The sequence below is a fragment of the Perognathus longimembris genome, chromosome 2, assembly GCF_023159225.1.
Source record: "Perognathus longimembris pacificus isolate PPM17 chromosome 2, ASM2315922v1, whole genome shotgun sequence".
Taxonomy (NCBI): domain Eukaryota; kingdom Metazoa; phylum Chordata; class Mammalia; order Rodentia; family Heteromyidae; genus Perognathus; species Perognathus longimembris.
In genome coordinates, this window is record NC_063162.1 from 41,457,947 (window position 1) to 41,483,364 (window position 25,418).

The following is a 25,418-nucleotide window of genomic DNA, read 5'->3' on the forward strand; positions in this document are numbered from 1 at the left end:
TAGGGAATAATAACAGGAAAAAATATCAACATATATTCAGTACAGGTATAACTTTTTTTTTCAAATTTTTATTATCAAACTGATGTACAGAGAGGTTACAGCTTCATACGTTAGGCATTGGATACATTTCTTGTACTGTTTGTTACCTTTTCCCTCATCCCCCCTCCCCCCTTCCCCTTTCCCTCCCCCCACCCCCGCCCGGAGGTGTTCAGTTCACTTACACCAAACAGTTTTGCAAGTATTGCTTTAGTAGTTGTTTGTCTTATTTTACCCTGTGTCTCTCAAATTTGGTATTCCCTTTCAATTTCCTGCATCCAATACAAGTATACACTGTTTCCAATACACTCAGATAAGATTACAGAGATAGTGTAGGTACAACCACAGGAAGGTGATACAAGAACATCATCAATAATAGAAGCTACAGATACACATGGGACGTTGAAAGTAGTTACAACTGTGATAAAACAATTGTTTCCATAACATGGAGTTCATTTCACTTAGCAACATCTTATGTGATCATAAGGGTATAGCTATTGGGCCTTGTGATGACTTGCTATGACTTGCCTAAACCTGTACTAATTATTCCCAATAAGGGAGACCATAGAGTCCATGTTTCTTTGGGTCTGGCTCACTTCACTTAGTATAACTTTTTCCAAGTCCTTCCATTTCCTTACAAATGGGACAATGACATTCTTTCTAATAGAGGCATAAAATTCCATTGTGTATATGTACCACATTTTCCTGATCCATTCGTCTACTGAGGGGCATCTGGGTTGGTTCCAGATTCTCGCTATGACAAATTGAGCTGCAATGAACATTGTTGTGCTGGTGGCATTACTGTGATTTTGTTTGTGGTCTTTTGGATAGATACCCAAAAGTGGGGCTGCTGGGTCATAGGGGAGTTCTATATTTAGCCTTCTGAGGAATCTCCATACTGCTTTCCAGAGTGGCTGAACCAGTTTACATTCCCACCAACAATGAAGTAGGGTTCCCCTTTGGCCACATCCCCTCCAACAATTGTTATTGTTAGTTTTCTTGATAGATGACATTCTTACTGGGGAAAGATGGAATCTCAATGTTGTTTTGATTTGCATTTCTTTTATGGCCAGTGATATAGAGCATTTTTACATATGTCTCTTGGCCATTCTCATTTCTTCATCAGAGAAGTCTCTTTGTAAGTCTTTAGCCCACTTGATGAGGGGGCTATTGGTTCTTGGCGGTTTTGTTTTGGAAGAAGGTAATTTTTTTAGTTCTGCATATATTTTAGATATGAGGCCTTTGTCTGTTGAATGTCCAGTAAAGATCTTCTCCCAGTCTGTGGGCTTTCTGTTTATCTTGCGAGGTATGTCCTTTGCCATGCAGAAGCTCTGCAGTTTGATGCAGTCCCATTTGTCCAACCTTTCTTTGATTTGTAGCCTTTCAGGGTCTTTGTTAAGGAAATTTCATCCTGTGCCAAGGAGCCCAAGTGTTTCTCCTACTCCTTCCTTTAGTGTTTTCAGGGTGTCTGTTTTGATTTCGAGGTCTTTAATCCATTTGGAATTGATTTTGGTGCAGGGTGATATATAAGGATCTAGTTTTAGTTTATTGCATGTGTTGAACCAGTTTTGCCAGCACCACTTGTTAAAGAGGCAATCTTTCTTCCATACTATTGTTTTAGCTCCTTTATCAAAGATTAAGTAGGTGTAGTTCTGTGGGTTCATTTATGGGTCTTCAATTCTGTTCCATTGGTCTTCAGGCCTGTTCCGGTGCCAATACCAAGCTGTTTTTATTACTATAGCTTTATAATACAGCTTGAAGTTGGGTATTGTAATTCCTCCAGCACTGTTCTTTCTGCTTAGGAGTGTTTTTGCTATTCTAGGTCTTTTATTGTTCCATATGAATTTCTGGATTGCTTCCTCTATTTCATTAAAAAATAGTGTTGGGATATTAATGGGTATTGCATTGAATTTGTAGATAGCCTTTGGCAATATTGCCATTTTGATTATATTAATCCTCCCAATCCAGGAGCATGGGAGGTTTTTCCATTTCCTTAGTTCTGACTTAATTTCATTTTTCAAGCTTTTTTTTTTTTTTTTTTTTTTTTTTTGGCCAGTCCTGGGCCTTGGACTCAGGGCCTGAGCACTGTCCCTGGCTTCTTCCCGCTCAAGGCTAGCACTCTGCCACTTGAGCCACAGCGCCGCTTCTGGCCGTTTTTTTTCTGTATATGTGGTGCTGGGGAATCGAACCTAGGGCCTCGTGTATCCGAGGCAGGCACTCTTGCCACTAGGCTATATCCCCAGCCCCCATTTTTCAAGCTTTTAAAGTTCTCATCAAAGAGGTCTTGTACTTCTTTGGTTAAGGTTATTCCTAGGTATTTTATGTTTTGGGGGGCTATTGCAAAAGGAGTTGCTTTCCTGATTTCAGCCTCGGTCTTCGGGTCATTAGCATAGAGAAAGGCTGTTGATTTTTGAAGTTTTATTTTATATCCTGCAACTTTGCCAAAGTTTTGGATCAGCTCTAGTAGCTTGGGGGTAGAGTCTATGGGATTCTTTAGGTATAGGATCATGTCATCTGCGAAGAGAGAAAGTGTAACTTCATCTTTTCCTATTTGGATCCCCTTTATATTTTCTTCTTGCCTAATTGCTCTGGCTAGGAATTCTAGTACTATGTTGAAGAGCAGGGGAGAGAGTGGACATCCCTGCCTTGTTCCTGATTTTAAAGGGAATGGTTTTAGTTTTTCACCATTTAGAGTTATGCTAGCTGTTGGTTTGTCATAAACTGCCTTGATTATATTTAGGAATGTTCCCTGGAATCCCAGTTTTTCCAGGGCTTTTAGCATAAATGGGTGCTGGATTTTATCGAACGCTTTTTCCGTATCCAGAGATAAAATCATGTGGTTCTTTACCTTATTCCGGTTGATGTGGTGGATTACATTAATTGATTTGCCTATATTAAGCCAACTTTGCATCCCTGGCATGAATCCATTTTGATCGTGGTGTATGATTTTTTTGATGACCTGTTGAAGTCGATTGGCCAGAATTTTGTTGAGAATTTTTGCGTCTATGTCAATCAGGGAGATCAGTCTGTAGTCCTCTTTCCGTGATGAGTCTCTGCCTGGTTTTGGGATGAGGGTTATACTGGCTTCATAGAATGAGTCTGGTAGTGAACGATCTCTTTCAATTTCATTGAAGAGTTTGAGAAATATTGGTGTGAGTTCTGTTTTGAAGGCCTTGTAGAATTCTGCAGTGAATCCATCTGGACCTGGGCTTTTCTTGGATGGGAGATCATTTATTGCCATTTCTATTTCAATACTGGATATGGGTCTGTTTAGAAGGTTTAAATCTTCATGGCTGAGTTTGGGGATATGAATTTTTTCTAGGAAATCATCCATTTCTTCCAAGTTCTTGAATTTGTTGGCATAAAGGTTTTCAAAATAGTCCCTTATTATTTTCTGAATTTCGGTTATTTCTGTGGTGATGTTACCTGTTTCATCTCTTATCTTGTTTTTTTGAGTGTGCTGCCTTTTTTTTTTTTGGTCAGGTTTGCCAAGGGTCTGTCTATCTTGTTGATTTTTTCAAAGAACCAACTCTTTGTTTTGTTGATTCTTTCGATGTTTTTTTTTTTTGTCTCTAATTGATTTAATTCTCGTTTGGTTTTAATTATTTGCTTCCGTCTATTGACTTGGGATTTGGCTTGCTGTTCTCTTCCCAGAAAATTAAGGTTCTTCCTTAAATTATTGAGTTGCTGTTAGTCCAGTTTGTTGGTGTATGCACTCAGAGATATAAATTTTCCTCTGAGTACTGCCTTTGCTGTTTCCCAAAGGAGCTGGTACTTTGTGTCCTCAACTTGGTTGAAGTCCATAAACATTTGAATTTCTGTTTTAATTTCTTCAATGACCCACTGATGGTTCAGCAGTGTATTCTTTAGTCTCCATGAATTGTAGGATTTTCTGTGGTGGCTGTTTGAGTTGAGCTTTAATTTTATTCCATTGTGGTCTGAGAACACAGGGAATGGTTTTGATACTTCTGAATTTATACAGATTTTCTTTGTGCCCTAAGATGTGATCTATTTTGGAGAATGTTCCATGTGCTGCGGAGAAGAATGTGTATTCTGTTGTTGCTGGGGGGAATATTCTGTAGATGTTGATTAAGTCTTGTTGGTCTATGCAATTATTAAGATCTGTGGTTTCTTTGTTCAGTTTTTGGCGTGTTGATCTGTCCAGAGGTGATAGTGGAGTGTTAAAGTCCCCAACTATCATTGTGTTTGGGTCTATGAGTGTTTTTAGAGTCAGTAGAGTTTGTTTGATGAAGTTGGGTGCTCCTGCATTTGGTGTGTAGATATTTAGAATGGTTATATCTTCCTGTAGGAGAGATCCCTTTACTAGTATGTCGTAGCCTTCTTTGTCACTTCTTACCTTTTTTAATTTGAAGTCAATTTTGTCTGATACTAGGATTGCAACGCCAGCCTGCTTATGGGGGCCATTTGCTTGATAGATTTGATTCCAGCTTTTCACTTTTAGAAGATGTTTACTTTTGCTGGATAGATGAGTCTCTTGGAGGCAGCAGAAAGATGGATCTTGATTTTTGATCTAACTTATGAGCCTATGTCGTTTGATTGGAGAATTAAGTCCATTAATGTTGAGAGTTAGGATTGAGAGATGATCATTCGTTTCTTTCATTATCACTATCTTGTTTAAAGCTGTGTCTTCCCATTTCTTGATCAGATGTTTACTATTTAGGGTTCATTTCTCTGTCTGTATTGGGATCTTGATTATTTTCCCTGTATAGTACATATTTGAGGATTTTCTCTAAAGCTGGTTTGGTGGAGATAAATTGTTTCAGTTTTTCCTTACTGTGGAAGACTTTTATTTGACCTTCGGCTATGAAGGAGAGTTTGGCTGGGTACAGAATTCTTGGTTGGTAGTTATTTTTATTTAGTGTTTTGTATACTTCATTCCAGGCTCTCCTTGCTTTCATGGTCTCTGCTGAGAAGTCTGGGGTAATTTTGATTGCTTTTCCTTTATATGTGATTGTTTTCTTCTCCCTAACAGCTTTAAGGTTCTTTCCTTGTACTCTACTGAACCTGTTTTGATCACAATGTGTCGGTGGGATGTCCTATTCTGGTCTGGTCAGTTTGGGGTTCTAAATGCTTCTTGTATCTGTATAGGCCTTTCCTTCTGGATATTTGGGAAGTTCTCAGCTAATATTCTGTTAAATAGGTTGCCTATCCCATTAACCTCTTTCTCCAAGTTTTCCTCAATACCTATTATCCTTAAATTGGGCTTCCTGATAGTGTCTTGAATCTCCTGTAGTGATCTGTTTTGTTGATTGGACTGGATTTGTATTGATTTTTGATCTTTCTCCATAGAATCTAAGGAATCTTCAGCTCCTGAGATTCTATCCTCTGCTTCAGTTAGTCGGGACTGTAGGCTAGCTACTTGATTTCGAATCTCTTTTCCTTCTGACTGGTCTTTCCTGATGATTTCCATGTCATTTCTTAGGTCTTGTATGGACTTCTTTACTGCATTAACTTCATTACTTTGGTTTTGATTGTTGTCTCTCAAATCTCTAAGCTGGGTAGCTATCTTTTCATTTGACTCTTGAAGTTCATTTATGTTTCTATTTGTGGATGCCATGAAATTCTCCATTAATTTTTGCTTTGCCTCCTCACGCTCTAGAATAATTGACTGAAGAGATTCAAACTTTTCATTTATCATGTTTATCAGTAGACTTTGTAGAGCATTTTGGGGGTTCTATGTCTTTGATTGACTGCTCTGCTTCCTGCTTGTTTTTTTTTTTTTTTTTTTTTTTCAGTTGTACGATTTTATTATCTTTCTTCAACCATGATAATATGGTATCCAAATTTTGTCTTAACTGGTGGGTCTGTAAGTACAGGCTTATCCATCCCACTCATGGGCAAGGCAAACGCTGCTTCTTGAAAGGGTCCCACCATGGACCCCCTGGTCATCCAGCCCAAGTTGCCCCCTTGCCTGGCTTTATCTTCACTATACTGGGTAGCTATTTCATTGAATCTCATTCCAGATTTTAACTTTTCCATGGCTTCCATGATTTTTCCATGCTTTTCACACAATATGTGTCTGACCTTTACTGCATTGCCACCACCTTTGGGGCCCCGAGCTTTCTTGTCAGCGCTGTCACTCTCAGAAGCTGTAGCCCCTTTCCCCCCTTTTACAGAGCCACTTTTTCCTTTTGGCGGCATCTTCTCAACTCGCTGTTGAATTTCCAACTGCTCTGGAAGCTGTAAAAAGCCTTCCTGCTTGTTTTGAGTGGGGGATAAGACTTCATTGTTTGCCATCTTTCTTGTGTTCCTTCTGCCCATTTGGATTGGGAATGCCAGTCTACCAGCACCTGTGAGCACCGTTTAAGACCCAAAGCAGCCCTTACCAAGCACTGTTGTGTAAATCTTACATGTTCACAATTATATACAGATACCTTTTATACCTATCTATAAAATTAGATTTGGTGTTCCTAAAGATTACAATTCAATATAACAACCGATCCTGGGCCCTGTATTCAGTAGTTACTTATTTACTGTTACAATCATATACACAATTCTTGTTTTTATATTAAGTTCTTTTAGGACTGGCTTTCTCTATGAACCCCTTTGATTCACTTGGATTAAGCTGGGATACCCTCTATCCAATAACCAGGAGTCAATGGAACCTGGAGGTCTAGTCAGGAGGGTAAGTTGGAGGTAGTAAAGAGAATAGAGTAAAATGTATTGGAGGGTGGTGGTGGTGATTTTGGTTTAGTTTCAGTGATGTGGAAATGTGGAGAAAAGTAGAATCAGTAGAAAGAACAAGGTTAAAATGATAGACAATGAAGAGTTAGCAGAAAAGAGTGGAGGTGTTATTCATAGGAAAGTAATTTTTAAAGAAAGAGAATGCAAAGAGAGAAATAAAGTAAAAATACTGGAAGACAGATGCACAAAACAGAGAAAAATTATTTAAAAATAAAAAAAAATAAAAAGGAAAAATAAAAAACACAAAAGGAACAATCCAAACAAACAAACAAAAAAAAACTTGATAAAACAAACCGGTAAAAATGGAAAACAAACAAACAAACAACAAAAAAAAACCAACGACGTTTCAGAAGTGAAAAAATTAAGAAGAAATTTTTTTTTTTAAGTTTAAAAAATGTTTGAAAAGAAAAAAAAATGGAGTCCTCCTTGTTTGGGTGGTCTTTCCCCAGTCTCTGGTTTCCTTGCAATGGTCTGCAGTCTATTTTCCTGATTGGCTGGTTTGACTTGATTTCAGTGTGCAAGGGGTGGATCTGTTCTGATCCTTCTCCCCTGTTGGTGCAATCCTGGGTCTCTGTGGTTCGCACAGCATGCAGGCAGGCCTTGGGCGTCCTCTGTAGATGGGGACGTGAGCAGTCTCGGGAACTGTGGCTCCTCTGTCTGCTGTGGGGATGCTGCCTTTGATGCCTGGCTTTGAATATGCTATGGACTCAGCAGTGGGGGGGGGGGGGGCGCCTCTGGCCTGTTTTACCCGGCTGAGAGTTGCTTGCCTGGGTGGGGCAGCCTCCTTGGCGGAGGTGGCTATGGAATGCAGCTCCGTTATGGGCTGGGAATTGGGCTTCCTCTGTGAAGACAGGACCATTTAGCTGTCCCAGGAACTATTTGTTCCCCCATCTGGTTTTTCCGTGCTGCTGGTAGCTGCTCCTGGCTTTAGCTTTTAATTTAGAAATTCCGGCGGGCAGGATGGGGAACCTCTGGCTAAGCTGAGGCCCAGGACTCGCCACCCGCCAGGGCAGGGGGCATTCTCCTGGGCGGAGCTGGCTCTCACTGGTCGGTCCCTCTTGCCCTTTTCAAAGATGGCTCCTTTGACCTCGCTTTGACCTCGCTTTCCGCAGGCCCGCTTTAGTTCCAATCTGGTCTGACCCTATGCCAGTGGCAAAGATGGCACTTTGCTCTGGTGGTGGGGGAAGGGCTGCCTTCCAGAATCTGCTCTGTGGGCGCGAGTGAGAATATCTTTCGTGGGGTACTTACGCTTTGTCTGCAATTTCAGGTCGTCCCTGCTCAGCCGCCGTCTGGAGGATTTCTCCCTGATCTACGCTGTGTGCTTTAGCGGCGTGGAGTGCAGGTTGCTGTGCCGGGCGCTGTGCTGGCGCCGGCACTGGTGCAGCGGCGGGACGCCACCCGGAGCTCAAATCTGTGTTTTCAGATGAGCAAAGTCGATTTTTCCTTCCTGGCCAGAATCCCTGTACTGTTAGAACTTACTCTGGCTGTCTTTCTAGGAGTAAAAGTTTCTATGGGGTGAGAAAACTGCGATGTCAGAGGGAGCTCAGCTAGGGCTCTGCTGCTCCTCCTCCGTCGTCTTTCCGGAAGTCCAGGTGTTACTTTTTTTTTTTTTTGGCCAGTCCTGGGCCTTGGACTCAGGGCCTGAGCACTGTCCCTGGCTTCTTCCCGCTCAAGGCTAGCACTCTGCCACTTGAGCCACAGTGCCGCTTCTGGCTGTTTTCTGTATATGTGGTGCTGGGGAATCGAACCTAGGGCCTCATGTATCCGAGGCAGGCACTCTTGCCACTAGGCTATATCCCCAGCCCCCAGGTGTAACTTTTAAAAATACTTTTAATATCAGGTTAGATGGATTTGCAGGAGCAAAATGGCATATGCAAGGCTGATTGCATCTCAAGCTATAACACTGTGGTGGACACATTGAGTTTTCTGTCCAATTCATCTTTTGTAAGTCTCACCCATACTAAGCTTCCACCAGCCATCATTTATCTGCTTCAATTATGGAGAATCAAATCTTGATGAAATTTGAGCCAGTCATATGTTCATGCTCAGGATTCTACCATCAGTGTGATAAAGAAGATATAACACACAAAGAGCAGTTATGTGGTCATTGCCTTTAGGTGCAAAGCAGGTCTCCAGGGAGAGCAGAGTGAGAGCTGGAAAGCACCTCCTGTATTCTTACAGTGGCATTGGTTCTTTTCCCTTCCAGAAGCTCTGCAAAAATTTGGACTTTATATTTATATAGCCTAATATTTCCTCCTACTAGATGATTGCCTTAGAACACAGACACACTTTTCTTCCTTCCTTCCCCCTTCCTCCCTCTTTAAAGCATCAGGAACCGGTTCTGTTACTTTTCACCCTGAATTCTAATGAATGTAACACCCACACACATTGAGCAACTATGAAATGAAATCATTTACTTTTCTGAAGCAAAGAGAATAAAAGAAAATAAGATGCTAAAAAAATAACGTCTCTTTTGATATTTGTATTTGTGGTTTCCTCTTTAAAAAGAACAGATTTGGTCCAAGAAGTGTGTAGAAATATAATCTAATTCATTATTAAAAATGGTTATTTTTTCTGCTCGTACAAGTCAAGAATAGCCATTTTAACAATCCTCTGAGATTAAAATAAGGTCATTATTTTCAGGAATATTGAGTTGTTTGACATAAATGGGTTTTGTCAGTGAGTAGCTTTTGCTCTCCATATTGTTCTAGTTCTCTAAGATGAAGATTACTGAAGTTCATGTATGAGGACACCTTTACTATTCTGTGCCGAAGTAGAGGAAGAACTTTTCCATTTTTGTGGAGATTAAGGATCATTTAGGCATTGTGCTAATTTTCTGGTATGTTCAGGAATTTATGTAATTTCTTTAGGAGTATTCGAACACGCTAATAGCAGTTGGATATCTTCAGAAGAATCTCTTTGAATAACACATTCAGACATGGTAAAGGCTTGCGTAGTTTTCCATGGCCTGTGTCATCATACTTCTAGGATGAATTCCATTACTGATCGTGTGTTTGTTGCCCTCTTGAGTGGCTGAGATGATTTGCCATGAGCTCTTTTTCTATAGTGTTGTCTATATCAGTGCCTTCCTAGGAAGACTTTGTAGATGTCTTCTGATCTTTCATTATGTGCTTAATCACCCAGTTATTCACTGTAGAGAAAGCTTATGCAACTAATTCGAAGGAAATACTGACAACAATCAAATTTTTGACTTTTAACTAGTATCACAAGCACACATATTATGATATTTCTGATTATTTCACCAACATTTCAAACATTTTTTGATTCTGAAGGTCTTGAATTAAACTGCCAATTCCTTCATCTAAGTTGTTTCCCTTCAATGAACTATTATACTGCGTGCATGTCTTAATTATGTGTGATTTATTCATTTTTCCACTTGCATAGTAGATCTTCAGATATTGCTGAGTTTTTAATCTCTTCTCATTTTTCTTAAAGGGATTTCAAGCTTCCTGACTGAAGATTTTTCTACTGCATAGCTTTTTTTTTTTTAAAATCATTTAATGTCCCAAACACTATGGCCACTGATCACATTTGTCATTTAGACCACCTTATATATGAACAATCCTGAATATTCTATTGTTGTGTAGAGAAACATATTTTCTTAAGCATATTTATTTTGGTTACTACTTTGGGCCTTACTGGCCCATGCCTTACCTCTATATCATCCCCTAGACATGCAAGCCATTGAAATGGACAGAATGGAGCCATGATTGGCTCCCAAGGTACCAAAAAGAAAAAGGGGGAAATGAAGTGCCAGACTTTGAAGTCAGGCCCCACTTTACCATGTGAACCCCACTTCACCATGAGATAAGCAGGCCCTGTGAGCAAACCCAGGACAAGCCCATTAGGGCCCAGTCAGTCTAGAATTCTAACCGTTGGGAATGCTTAACTCTAACCACCCCTAGAATGCCTCGAGCCCTGTGCCAATCAGATTTGTACCTGTGTCCTAATCTTGCTTGCTTGAACACCTGATTGCTGTAACTTTGTTTTTGCCTTTATAAGCCCTGTGCAATCACAGCTCTTAACCTCCGCTGTGTCGGTGGGTAGGACGTGGTCCGAGTTGCAGCTCGCTTAAATAAAGCCTTGCCTTGCTTTTGCATTTCAGAAAAAAAAAGCATATTTAACAGTAACAATGACAAAACAAAATATTAAAAAAAAAAAAAAACAATACCAGAAAACTGCATTCTACTTTTCAGGCTACATTAAGTTTTGTTTTGCAGCCCATGATAGTAAATAGGTTAGATTGTTATAGAATAAACTACCATCACTTTAGTATTAAGGTAAATGAACATATCATATCTTCAACTTCCATTCTAGGGAAGAAAAGTATTGTTGCAACCCAGGTTGATTTCTAGTTGTATCTGTTATAGATGCTTCTAGGACATTCAGCTGCTTTTTTGTTACATGCACAAGATAACATATTTTGAAAACCAGTTACAATCAATATTTCAAGTAATTCATAAATTAGTTGCCTTAAATGTCCAAAATTTATTTAGAAGATTAACTTATAGACAATTGTGTTATGTATAACATTTTCAAAATCTGGATTTTTTATTTTTGAGTATTTGTCCTAATCAAGCTTTCCTAAAGGTAATTGAATTTCTTTTTCCTGTTAGTGTTTGGAGCTGGCCTTATGATGTCATTGTTGTTCTTTGTGCATTTTTTATTTTGCCTGGAAGACTGTATGTAGGGGTGGGTGGGTTGTACAGATAGACTCAATTAACACCATGTATCTGTATTCTATGTGAACAGTTTCTCCCCTTAGAAATTGTTGATTATACAACTGAAAGGGATGTAGGTAGTAATCTTGACCAGAAGCATAATCACCATAAAACTTTAGGCCATGAAAATAGAATATTAGGCACTGGAATAATCCAATGATAATGGGATACTTTTAAACTTATGAAAATACGCTTAGTGGAGATTTTTCTGTTTCTAATTTTAATTAACTTTGCTTTTTGCCCATGAGATCAAATGGTTTTGATTGAAATAGCCTGAAAGAATTCATATACCTTGGTTTCCTGGGAAACCAGGCCAAGAATAGTTTTCTTTGCTCATCCTAGTTTCCTCTAATGAGGGCCAGTGGTAAGAGTGTGGATGTCACATGTAACCCATAAGTCCCCCCAAATCATTATTTTATAAAACTTTTATTGCACTTTTAGAGATCTTCAGAGTAGAGAACACATCAGATACTTACTCAAATTTAATGATTTCTCACTCTGTGTATCTCTCTCTGTGTGTGAATGTGTCCCTATGTTCATATTATTATTTTCACTTGTTGAAGGACAAAAGTGCATGCGTTAATGATATAAGCTTTGGCAGCTTTCAGAAATACAATCCTACAATATGGGCATTCAAGATTTTCAAGTGAAAACAAGCTCTTAAAAACAACGCTAATTGTTTCTACCAATCAGTGCTTAAAATCAGCATTACAATGTTTTTTATTCTTAGTTTCTACACTTGCTGCTATTCATTTTCCTTCTTTACAAACCTTTTGCTGAACAAGTATTTATTTTACTTATTCACTTTTCTTTCCACAGTTAATTTGACAAGCACTACTTGAATATTGAATGTTTGTTTATTATTTGGTAAGGAGGGTTTGGAAGCTGTTTCCAAATGTAAGATAACAAATTGCCCTATTTTCTATTCTTTAGACGTTGCATTATATTCTCTAATTCTTTTCTATATGCCATAACCACCATTTAAATATTTTAAACATTGTCTACTCTTAGCAGGACATACATTTGCAATGTATGTGTCATTGAGAGTTACTTTGTGAAGATTCCCTATAGGTAGGCAATAGGGAAATAAATTTGGTGCCTTGAGATGTGCTTCATAGGCTCTTAGTTATTCTTTAGGTAAATTAAATCACAGGTAAAATGAAGGCTTGTGTTCAGAAACTCAAGATTCTAATTCTAAGTTTGTATTGTAGCTTGGGTTTCGAAACTCAATAGTCTAACTCAAAGATTTGAATGTAAGAAATATTAGGGGAAGTCTTAGTAATATGATAATTAGCTACCTACAATGAAAACAATTTCTAGGATAGGACTGGGAACATTTATGGTTAACTAACACTGGACCTGAGCGATTTGGCACATTCTCTTTGCTCATTGAACATAGTGTTCTCAAAAAATTATTTTTGGTCCCAGTGTTATTCATTTTTACTATATCGGTGTGGGTTAAAATGACATAAGTAAGAAGACTGGAAAAACCAAATCATGTTCAGATGTGGAAAAATAAGACATAAGTACAAATTGTTCCCAGACTATTCAACTATGCACAACAACTTAAAAATACTTCGGGAAAATTTTTAGTGTCATTGCAGTTAGATGGACAAGACTAATAGATATCATAAACCATTAGGTGCAGGATGTTTCTAACATGTGAAGAAAATGGCAGCTGCTAGGTCCACGTTCTCCTGCAAAAACAACAGAGAGCAGCAAAAAGGAAAAACAGAAACTACATCCTCCAGATAACTTAAGGAGAATGTACAAACTCCAATAAAATTGTAAGTAAAATTCAGAAAAAGTGACCAAACCACAGTGGATAATTGCTTTGTCCAAGGCCACATTCTTTTGATCCTGAAGCTCTGTAGCAAGTTAAGGCAGGTGCCAACCCAATAAGCACTGGGGTTCTAAAAATGTACTTTGAACCAGAAATTAAAATCTGAGCACAGAAGAAGATTAAATAAGTTATATTTGAAACCATATTGAACTCAGAAAAGCAAGGCAAGAAAAATAGCAAAAATATACCCCAAAAATGAATTTCAACATAGAGAGTTTCTGTGGGTTGTGATAAATTAAAAATGAAGTAAACGGCACCCGAGAAACCAAAACAAAATCACAAATCTGCTGGCATTTTAATTGGTTGACTTTCTGGCCTATAGATTTTTGAGATGTATGTTTCTGCTGTCTATGAGCTACCAAGTTCATGGTACATTATTATATCTGACCAAAGGAAATAAGACAAGAACCTTCATAAATGCTGACCAAAAAACCCCAAACAAACAAAAACACAACAAAAATTCCTAGCCATTCCTGCTAGAAAATACTTAAAGAAAATAGAAATTAGGGGACAAGTTCTGTCTCTGTAAACTCACTTTGAAGATGCAACTTGTTTGCTGTGGCCCATCTTATCTAAGTGCTGGAAATTAATATAAGACCAGTGAGTGACTATAAGAGCCACACGGTTGCAATTTAGAAAATAATAGCAAGTGGTTTGTCTTTGGAAATGATCCCCAGGTCACCAAATGTATAATTTACTTCTGCAGATGTCGACTCTTCTACTTTGAAATGAATTACCATTTATTGAGAAACTTGAAATCCTGAAGGTGCTGTTTTCTGATTTTTTTCTTCACAATGCACAAGACTCTGAATGCCCCTCTGAAGGAGAGTTAGAAGTTCAGAGTATAATTAGAAACTCCTTTACAAGGTCTTGATTTCTCCTCCTTGGACTGAGTCTTTCCCTTTCCTTCCATAGTCCCTTTGTCTGCTGGCCATGTCCCCATGCTGTGCCATTTACTTTGAAATGTGACAAAGTGATCTGAGCTCAGGACCCTGCTGCAGAGGGAGGCACTATTGATTTCTTGGAAAGTAGCAAAGAGACTTGCCATGTCACTGTTCAACTTGGCTGGCAGATCACAGCCAGTTGTGACATCTCATTTACTATAATGAAATCATGGGGTTTTCTCGCCCTGGGGATCTAGTGGGAAGGTGAAAGGTCATTGAAGTGAGGGTTCTGAGCAGTCAAGCCTGAGGGACAATTCATCCACACACTCCAGTCTCATTCTGACAGAAAAAGATAGTAACTAAATTTACTTGTTCTGAGCTAAGCAGATGGTTTCAGCAAAAAAATTAGAGAAAACATAAATCTCTGATCACCACTGTGCTGGTAACAATTTAGTTGCTCAATCAAGAAACCATACTTTTGGCTTCATTTTGAAGCCCTAGAGATTGTTGTAATTTCACAGATAACAATATATTAAACAATTTTTCCTTTGTGCTTGAGAACATTTTTAACCATCTTTGCATTTAGCCATTAAATCATTTCTTTCAATAATCTTTGTTAAGCTATCTAGCACTTGGAGAGATTTTGAAGTCTGTTAGACTCAATTCCTGCCTAACGGATATGCTTGAATTACTTCTTTATTGTCCACTTGGGTGTGACTTGTGGCAGGAAGAAAGGACAGAAAATAAAGCAGTGACATTTCCTAGAGATGAGTGAATTTTAGGGTTCCATACAGTAGCTCAATATCTAATGTTGACATTACCTGAGTGGCCTATGGCCTCTGTTTCCTCAGACATATAATGAAGTAGGATAGAATCTGAAAAGCAACAAGAAATCTTTCAGTATGACATTATGATTCCATATGATATTTCTGTTCATCAGAAAATGGTTGTGTAATAGAATCTTAGAGACCAAAAATGATTGCTGAATCACTTAAGGAAATTTGAGTCGAATTCACTAAATTTTTTTCATACTAAGAGCTGTTGTTCTTAAATACAAAAACCAATATAGTCCTTCAGAAGAGTACTGGGATAGATGCTTATAAAAATGATTTGAATACATCCTTCACCAGCTGAATTGCTGTAAAGGTCTAAGAGGCTCATGTAAAAAAAAGTTTGTTTTTTGCCAGTCTACCTGGAAAACAAGCATCAATAAAATTGCAGCCCATTTTGATTTTGTCTTAAAAGACTTGGAAAGAAACTATATTAATTGAAGTAAGTCAGACCCAAAGAAAAATAGGCTCCATGTTTTCCCTCATTTATAATAAATTAGTATTATGTCTAGGATAGTCCTAGCAGGGGGTCACAGTAGCTCAATAGCTGTGTACATTTGACCACATAAAATAATGCTTATTTAAATGAACTCTAGGATATGGAACAAGAGGGTTTTTTCTTTGTTTTTGTTTTTTAATGTACGATGTGAAGTTATTCTTTTTTCTCTCATTTTTTAAAGGGTTCCCTCCCCCCCCCCCCCGCAATTTGATTATCCCCTGTTTCCCTGTGTCTTGTATGTATGTTTATCTGATTTGGAGATGGGAAGGAGAATAAAAAAATGGCAAGACAAAGGACAAAGGGTGAACCAATACAACAGCGATACTCACGAGACAGAATGCTGGAAATGAACTTTACAACTTTGGGGCAGGGGAGTCAGGGGGAAGGGAAGGGAGAGAAAAAGAGGGAGGAGGTAACACTGTTCAACAAGAAGTGCACTCATTGGCTTACTTATGTAACTGTAACCCTTCTGTACATCACCTTTACAGTAAAATTAAAAAGAAAAGAAGAAGAAAAATACTGTTCTGTCCTGTTCACATAGTAACTGTGATGCATGGGACTCTGAATCTCTATCTTTGAAATGGGACCTCACCTCCACTGATCATTTGTCTGAAGAGAAAGATTTGTTTTTTCCCACATGGTATCTCTCCAATTATTTCAAACAAATGGGGAGGTCAGTACTAGCCTGGATCCACAAGTGAAAACACTGAAGTGTAGGGCCGATAACTTTTCCAAAGTTTGAAAATGTCAGTGCTGCTCTTGAAATCCAGGCAAAACTTTATATGGAGTCTTAGCAACCCTCCACAGGATATTCCCAAGATATAAATTTTCATCTATGAAATCAGAGTTCTGGAATGTAAACTTGTTCAACCACTCTGGAAAGCTGTATGGAGGTTCCTAAGAAGGCTAAACATAGAGCTCTACTATGACCCAGCAGCCCCACTTTTGGGCATCTAGACAAAAGATTACAAACAAGAACACACTAAAGCCACCAGCACAACAATGTTCATCACAGCACAATTTGTCATTGCTAAAATATGGAACCAACCCAGATGCCCCTCAGTAGATAAGTGGATCAGGAAAATGTGGTACATATACACAATGGAATTCTATGCCTCTACCGGAAAGAATGACATTGCTTCATTTGTATGGAAGTGTAAGGACTTGGAAAAAATTATTCTATGTGAAGTGAGCCAGACCCGAAGAAACACAGACTCAATGGTTTCCCTCATAGGGAATAATTAGTACAGGTTTAGGCTAGTCACAGCAGAGGATCACAAGAGCCCAATAGCTGTGCCCTTATGAACACATAGATGATGCTAAGTGTAATGAACTCCATGTTATGGAAACAAGTGGTATATCATTGTTGTAATTATTTTCAACATGCCATGTGAAACCATACTTTTTTGTTTGTTTGTTTCTCTCGTATTCCCTTCCTGTGGTGGTATCCCTGATATTATTGTTTCTCATTTGAGTGCCATGGATACTGTATATTCATGTATTAGAACTAGGGAATGGAAAGGGAATATCAAAACGGAGAGACAAAGGATAAAAAGACAAACAATTCCAAAAGCAATGCTTACAAAACCATCTGGTGTAAACCAACTGAACAACTAATGGGGGAGAGTGAGAAGAGGAGGGGAGAGGGGGAGTAAAAATGAGGGAGGAAGTAACAAGTTGAACAGGAAATGTACTCACTGCCTTACATATGAAACTGTAACCCCTCTGTACGTCACTTTGACAATAAAGGGGAAAAGGAAAGCAGAGAACTGTAAACATGTGGGAAATTTACAAAACAATCATTTGGCAACCACACATTTCCATGTGGGTACACTTTTAATCAAGTGTATATTATATTGTAATTCACATTATCATCACAGCAACCTAAGTTTTCTCTGCACCAAAGTACTACAGATTATGGAGATAACAACAGTTTATCCTCTATACAAATTTATAAGGTAGGAATAAATAGCTCTAATTTTGCATTTGAAGCCAAGAAATGTGGCTGTGAATTTCTACACTGAATTTACTACCTTCAATTTTTTTCCTTTGAAGCCATTAAATGTACCTGAAGATGGAAAGTTAAGCCAGTGTCTTGAGAACTTCTTAAGTAAATTTAATTGTTTCTCCAAAGTTCTACAATTATTTACCTCCAAGTGAAAAGGAAATTGCGACAGACAGAAGTCAGAACTGCTTTTTGTGTTAAGTTTCTTTCTTTTTTTTTTTACAAGACACCTGGGTCCCAGATGTTCAGGTAGTACTAAGGTAAATAAGGAGAAATGGAATTTGTCTGTGGAATTCTGTGGGAACAGAGCCTGTGGGGGTTATTTCCTCTTGGGTATTGTGCTTTGAGCTGCAGCTTCTTCTTCTTCTTCTTCTTCTTCTTCTTCTTCTTCTTCTTCTTCTTCTTCTTCTTCTTCTTCTTCTTCTGCTTTTTGTTGTTCTTCTTTCTTGTTGTTGTTCTTCTTTCTTGTTCTTCTTCTTTCTTATTGTTCTTGTTCTTCTGCTTCTTGCTGTTCTTGTTGTTGTTCTTCGTCTTTTTCTTGTTCCTCCTCCTCCTCCTTTTCCTTCTCCTCCTTCTCTGTCTAGTACAGTTTATTTTATTTTTATTTTTGCCAACCCTGGACCTTGGACTCAGGGCATGAGCACTGTCCCTGGCTTCTTTTTGCTCAAGGTTAGCACTCTGCCACTTGAGCCACAGTGCCACTTCTGCCCATTTTCTATATATGTGGTACTGGGGAATCGAAACCAGGGCAAGCACTCTCGCCACTAGGCCATATCCCCAGCACCTCTAGTAAAGTTTAAAATCAAGGTTTTGTGCTTACTCAGCTTGCTTGCTTATGGTTAGCACTCTTCCATTTGAGCCACACCCCCAACATGACTTTCCATTTCTATTTCTACCTCAGGACCTATATAACATTATTGTATGATTATACTGTAGATTCTAAAAATAGTTCTTATGTATATAAGAAGCTATATGTACATTTTATGTATAAATATATGCATATATAGTTATATAAATCTGAAAAACAAAACATGAATTTTAATTCACACACACACACACACACACACACACACACACACACACAAAGATGGATTTTCTGCCAGCCAAGATGGAAAAGTCCCCAAGACCCCATGTGTCTCCACAGATTCCACAGCTCTGAGTCTGGCTCAGTACGCTTAGACCATTATATGCACAGATGAAAATATTAATGATGCACCATCTTACCATTAATATATGCTACGTTATAAAAAATAAGATATATTAAATGCATGTTGAATCAAGGCAAAATTTACTCCAAAGCAGCAATTAGAGTGACATCTGAACTGCTAAATAAAGGATAAGAAAAGAAAAGAAAATTTACAGGTCATTTCCAGTCAGTACAACAAATATAAAATATATTTACCATACTAAGCATAAACATAGTTTGTGAAATATAATAGTCTAATAATATATAGCTAGTCCAATAATATCATAAAATGATTCCATATGACAAGTAGTTTGGATTAATTTTAGAATGAAAGATAGTTTCATAGTTGTGAACAAATACGATTTCTTAGAAGTAGGAGTTCTAATTATTTTAATAGAAGTAAGAATATTTAGAATTAAGATTAAACTGATTAAAAATTAAAGAGTATATTATACAAATGCTCATTTAAATACAAAATCTTAATCATCTAGCAAAAAGAATCGTTTCTTAATCTCCTCTTATTTTGGTTCCTAACCACATCCTCAGATCTATAAAGTGCATCCAACAAGAATCACCTTACAGAAGAGGTAACAAGTTGAACAAGAAATGTACTCACTGCCTTACATATGAAACCGTAACCCCCCTGTATTTCACTTTGACAATAAAGGGGAAAAAAAGAATCCCCTTACATATTACCAAATGATGAAAATTTATTGCAAAGATTTATTTTATTTTATTTATTTAAAGATTATATTAAAGACATAAGTGCTACCACATTTATATTTAACACTGCTTTGTTCTTCCACAGGACCATAACAAGGCAAAGAAAAGAATCAAAGTCATAAAGCAAAAATAAACTATTATTTTCAGATAATATATTTGGCATCTGGAAAACCCAAAAGCATCTACAAATCAATTGTTAGACTTAGTTTGCAAGTTTTGTTTAGTAAATTTTCTACATACACAATTTGATCAATATGTAAGAGGCAAATATTAGTAAAAAACAGCCAGATAATATAATTTTAAAAGATATTACCTATATTAGTGTATTAAAATATCAGGTCTTAAAGAATAAATAAAATGACAAAAAAGAGTCATAGCAATGACTCTAATCAGGAAGCACTAGACAGATGAACACATTAAATTTTATCTTCCTGCTTAATCTTTTTTTCCTTCACTTCAAGGATTCTTTATTTAGCTTGTTTTATTTTTTCTCCATATATCTTAATGTTCCACCTACATACTCAGCAAGGTGCTGCTATTATTGTTTTCTTTAATAAAGGCTTTGAAATAAATCCAGGAGTACAGGCTAAGATTTGACTATTTCCATGAGTTTTTCTTTAGATGACACACATCTCTTCACTTTACCACCCAAACTCTTCCAGATTTTGAGATTCAGAACCTAATCATAGGAGAAAAGGAAACAACTCCTCATTGCTCTGAAGTTTAGACTGAGGAAAATGCCTTAGTGTAACATCTGTACACCTTCAGGGCAATCTTCAGTTTGTCTCCAGGGTTCTCTGAAAAACTGGGACTCTTAGAATCCAAGTTGCCAGACTGATTCCTCAGCCTTTGGCCCTTACGGTGGGTGGGCCTGAACTTGGACAATAAGTAATAGACAAAGACCTCAAAGGAAGTCTTAATTCCAAAGAAACTAGAGCACCTAGTAAGATACCAAAGTAGCACACCTTTTAAACACCCCTCACTTGAGGACTAAGTTAAATCCAGAAGCTTTAAGGGTTGGTTCAGAGGACATTCATGGGAAAAGAGGTAGGTTTTTCCTGTGCACAGTCTCTCCCTGTGTACATTGGGAAACGGGAAATTTGGGCTCTTGCTAGAATAGAGGCCAAACAAACTCCTCTTCCAGAATGTGTTCCTGATGATGCTCCCCCAGGTCGAGCTTCCTGGATTATCCTTCTCTTAAACTCCTAACATAGTTCTGGGAACTTGTGGAACTGTAGACTTCTTGTTGCCTGAGTAACATAGATGCAAAAGAGTTAAGTAAGCTAAAGAAAATGTCCATGTATAAACAAAGATCAAATGTAAACATAGTTACTTTTTGCACCTGAAAATCTAATTTCTTCATCAATGGAAACGTTTGATTCAGATAAAAAATAGCATGAGGTTGTTGGGAAATATGGAAAGAAGGGCTCAGATTAAGGAATGTAGCACATTATCAGGAGAGAAGATCCCCAGTGTTCTCTACTGCTGGCTTGGCCTTTTAGTGTGATATCGGGCCTCTAGGGAGAACTATGGATGGCTTCCTTGGGGATAGCATAGGTTACCAGGAGGGGACAGAGTAGATGAAGCCACAAGCTCACTCTCCCTCCCCTTTTAACCTGAAGAAGGCTCATACTCAACTGTTCCTTTGCTGGCTAGTCACAAATACCAGCGCTATTACAAAGGCCTGGTTTATGGCATCAAAAACAGCTTTCTCCACATCCTGGGTCCCAGGAGTCAGTGATGCTGGCATTTGGGTCTCTGTCCTACAAGGACCTTGGATTTGCCCACATTCCCTGGCTTCTAATACAATTTTTACCTAGTACATTAAATAGTGTGAGTGCTGGAGTCAGGAATTCGCTCCTTGGGGTCTGGGAATTGTTAGATGAATACTCTTCCTTTTCTCTGCTCTTGGCTGAGTCAGTCTCCATCTGGAGGATGGTGCTGGGCTCACCTTCCGCACCTTTGTTCTTGTAAAAGAACAAAGAAGATCAAGACCATGACCTAGAGCAGAGTGAGGAAGACCACTGTGATATCAACTTCAATGAGCGCGGTGCTGGCTTCTTCCACTTCTGGGGACAGGGTTTCAGTGGCCTGAAGCATTGGGGTGGTCATCAGCTCTTCTCCAGGAGAAGGCATGGTCAGGAGGCTGGTCATTACTGCCAGGGGGTCCGCACCTGGAGGGAGGGGCAGATCTTTCCAGTCCTACGGGCCTCGGGGGGCCAGACCCCCATGCTTAATCTTTTGATGTTCAGGAAATTTTAAAAAAGAGGAAAAATTAAAAGGAAAACAAAGCAATTGTACTGGACCTTCAAGCAGCAGATATAAAATATTGTTTAGAACATTTAAAAATAATAAATAAAATTGTGAGCAATGTTCTTGTAGATCTAGTATTATCAACTGTCAATAGTCCTCAAATCAATTGACAGTTTCAGTACAATTTCTGTCGACTCATCGAAGTGATTTTCAAAATACTGTGTGCAAATGTACTGTGACATGTTAATTCTAACATTTTATGAAAATGGAAGAAAGCCAAACTTGGGAAGACACAGCAGATGAAGAACAAATAGGGAAGACTTGCTCCACAAAGCAACAGAGCTTATTTTAAATCTATAGTAATTAAGAATATATGGTATTTCTATAAGGATAGACTACCAGATCAATGTTCCAGGAATTAAAGCTCAAGAAAAGCCTCAAGCATATATTTAAAATTTGTTTTTGAAAAAGTTGGTAGTGCAGAGCTCTGGGGACAGTGCAGACTTTATTATAAAATGAGTTTCAACAACAAGGTAGCCTATAAGAAGAAAATGTAATTTGATCCTTAGTTGACAACATAAGCAAAAATCAACCCACATGGATTGTAGATTTAAATGGGAAAGATAAGATAATATATCCTTAATAAGTTAGTATGGTCATAACTTGAGGTAGAAAGACAAAAGCTTTACTTTACATTTGACTTCATAAAAATCAACAATTTATATGTGATACAGATGTGTATAACCCTTAGAACTAGTAAAGAGTTGACACTTTATATCACAAAAATTCTTCCACAGTTAATATCAAGCAAAGTTAAAATCTAGAATAGATTTTTAAGTAGACATTCCATAAATGGCAATAGCCAAATTGCCAGTAAGTTAAAAAGTTGTTACCACAAATACTGATATTACTTGTATATCAGCTGTCACCCATAAGTCCGTTTATAAAGGCTCAGGCCTTCTGAAAATTCTCTTGGGAGATGAGACAGGCCTAATGGAATTTGGGGGCAGGAGGCTTAGGTGATTAAGGCCAGGTTCTCAGAGGACTCTGTGGGACCCTGGCCCTTCTTTCTCTCTTTCACTCTCTAGACCATACTGCATGTGAATTTGCTCTGCCATACCCTTAGGTCCCGATGTGATGCTTTTCTACCTACGCACAACAAAATTTCCAATAAAACATGAATCAGATGCTCCAGAATAAGTTTTTCCCCTTTATAAACTGAATGCCTCAGGTATTTCATTGTAAATAAAAAATAGCAGCCTAATACAGATTTGCTAAGTAAAATATCAATCAGATATTTTACATACCCTGAAAATAGCTCAAATGAAAAGACTGACATTTCCAAGTGTGGCCATATAGGTGTAGAGCCATTGGAATTTGAGACATTTCTGGTCACTGCCTACTTGATCTGGTCAGTGACTAACTCCATCAGCCAAGGTGGGAATGGGAAATAATGCTGTAGGAAAAGTAATCACAAAGCCTGGCTTCTGTGTTTATTTGGCTCTAAAGGAGAGCATGGAAGAGTTATAGAGAGAAACCCCCCTCCCAACAGCACACACACCTGAGGAGTGATGAAGTTACTCAGAATGTATTATATACTATTTTGCTTCCATCATTTTCCTTCTCAAAATGCAAGCTCTCTTGGCTAGTCCAACACACTACCAGACAATAAAAGTTTCCTGAAAAACAAAATTAACAACAAAATTATTGAATATATTTTTATTGTAAATATGTTGGCCAAATTATAAGTAAAGAAAAGGATGGAAAATAATTTCACAGTTAGAAACACAAACACTGCCATTAAAATCCTGTATTTGAAATTTAATATCTTTTTCTCTTTGTATTATCTTGGCCAAGATCCTTAGGAATATAGATCCATTGCTTATAGTGTAAGGAAAATGCTAAAGCACTCAGTGATAGCATACATACCTGTCTAGCATTTGAAAAAGAAAGAAAAAGAATAAAGAAAAAGAATATGCATGTATTTTATGAACAAAGAGTGCCTAGATCACTGAAAATGTCCATAAATGATTCTTATTAATGACATCATTACTAGAAACTTGAAAAGGGCCTAAGAGTAGACTGTCCTGAGGAGCTTTTAATGTAAGGTGATACTGATCTTATCCAGAGAAGTTCTGGTCTGTTTCCTTCTCAGTAAAGAAGAGGATCCACTCCACCCAATCATCAAGTAAGTTAGTTTGTATCAGCTCTCTCTAAACCAGAACATCTTTGTTTGAACATGGGGTTTACCAGTCATTTATTTTCTTTAGATTTTACCAAGTATAGCTTTAGTGACCTTTGTACAAGATGGGGGAGGGGATGAGTAAGACAAAGTCTTACTTCATTAGGCAAGGAAGAAATGTCACAAGAGATAGAAATCCAAATGGGAGAGATTGTGGTGAACTAATTCATGGGTATGCAGAATGCAATATGAGTAAAGAGAAATGAGAATATGCTACTTAAAATTCAACTGGAAGGCAGCTACTAATCTTCAAGTTGTAGATAAGTTCTTTTTCAATGGCAGGCACTCTAATGCTTTAAAAGTTTAACACCCTCTGGAGAGAAGTTAAATGCATTTTTTAAGTGCCATTTGTTTTGTGTTCTGGGAAAGTGAAGTAGAAAAGGAAGAATAAGGTCGTACCACGTTGTTATTGAAAATGAATCCCACTTACCTCTACTTCACCATGTTCATATATTTTTCATAAAATGAGTTCATCCATATTTTAAGATTTAAGATCTTACCTTTCAGATCTGCCCTTCTCTAGTGCATAGGCTGATTTTATTTTATTCTTTTCCTTTAGAGGACTGGAAGTTCAATTGTTAAAGTTATATTTTGTAAGGTTTACTAGCTACACAGAAGCTTTGAATGTCTTTAAACTAAACAGAGGTATCAACTAGTAAAATTAAGAGAAACATGTGGCTTAGGATAAGTGGCTCAATCAGAACTTTAGAGTTAAGCTAAAGAAGGAATAAACTTTGGACATAGCCTGAATTTTGCTCTGTACTATGAGGCGAGGATCCAGGTTTTTTAATGAATTGTTTCAGGGTTAGACAATAAAATAATTGTGCTTGGTTTGTCAGTTTGCCTGGTTGTTCAAGCAGTTTTAAACTACTTTTATTCCATCTGTTTTATCTAAAAATTTGACAATAGTTGAATTCAATAATTATCTATTGACTATCTACAAGTACCCTAGGCAACAGTAAAAATGAAAGGTCTATGTTCTCCTGGGGATTACTGTTTGCTTGTCTCTATATCAGGGATGCCAGTTGTTGGCAAAATATCATCCACAGTCTCTTTGGAGGCTGCTATTGTTCTTCAAGACATTTGTCTTTTGTACTAAAAGTATACATGGAGGAAAAAGGGACAAGCATTGTGATAGTTCCTCATTCAAGAGTCTCAAATAGTCTCCAGAAGTTTCCGTGTATATATAACGATGAAAAAAATATAAAGATACCAGTGATTAGAAGCAGCATGTACTGGGCACTCTCCTTGCTATCTTCATTTGTCATCTAACTCCCTCCTGAAAACACTGTGATATATTTTCAGGTTATGGGTAGTCCATGTTAATCAGCTTAGTTGGAGAGGACAGGAGATGAAAGGCAAGAACTCCTGCCTTTCAGTTCAGTTTGCCTCCGAGATAAGTGTTCCATGTGGTCAGATGCCAAGTAGGTTGTTCAAACAGTGTTCTGTTTACATGGACAGCAGTGACAG

The 25,418-nt window shown here is 37.9% G+C and overlaps 1 protein-coding gene and 1 pseudogene across 1 annotated transcript; both read right to left on the minus strand.

Moving 5' to 3' along the window:
- Positions 1-5,787: 5,787 nt before the first annotated feature.
- Positions 5,788-6,213, minus strand: LOC125343283 (peptidyl-prolyl cis-trans isomerase NIMA-interacting 4-like). Its single transcript, XM_048335586.1, has one exon. It carries the CDS (start codon positions 6,196-6,198, stop codon positions 5,806-5,808), a length of 393 nt encoding a protein of 130 aa, XP_048191543.1. The 5' UTR covers positions 6,199-6,213; the 3' UTR covers positions 5,788-5,805.
- A 6,908-nt stretch (positions 6,214-13,121) lies between these two features.
- Positions 13,122-21,666, minus strand: LOC125343945 (annotated as a pseudogene).
- Positions 21,667-25,418: the final 3,752 nt, after the last annotated feature.

Coding starts and splice junctions, on each gene's coding strand:
- LOC125343283 (XM_048335586.1), bottom strand. CDS start 6,198: ATGCCGCCAAAAGGAAAAAGTGGCTCTGTAAAAGGGGGGAAAGGGGCT.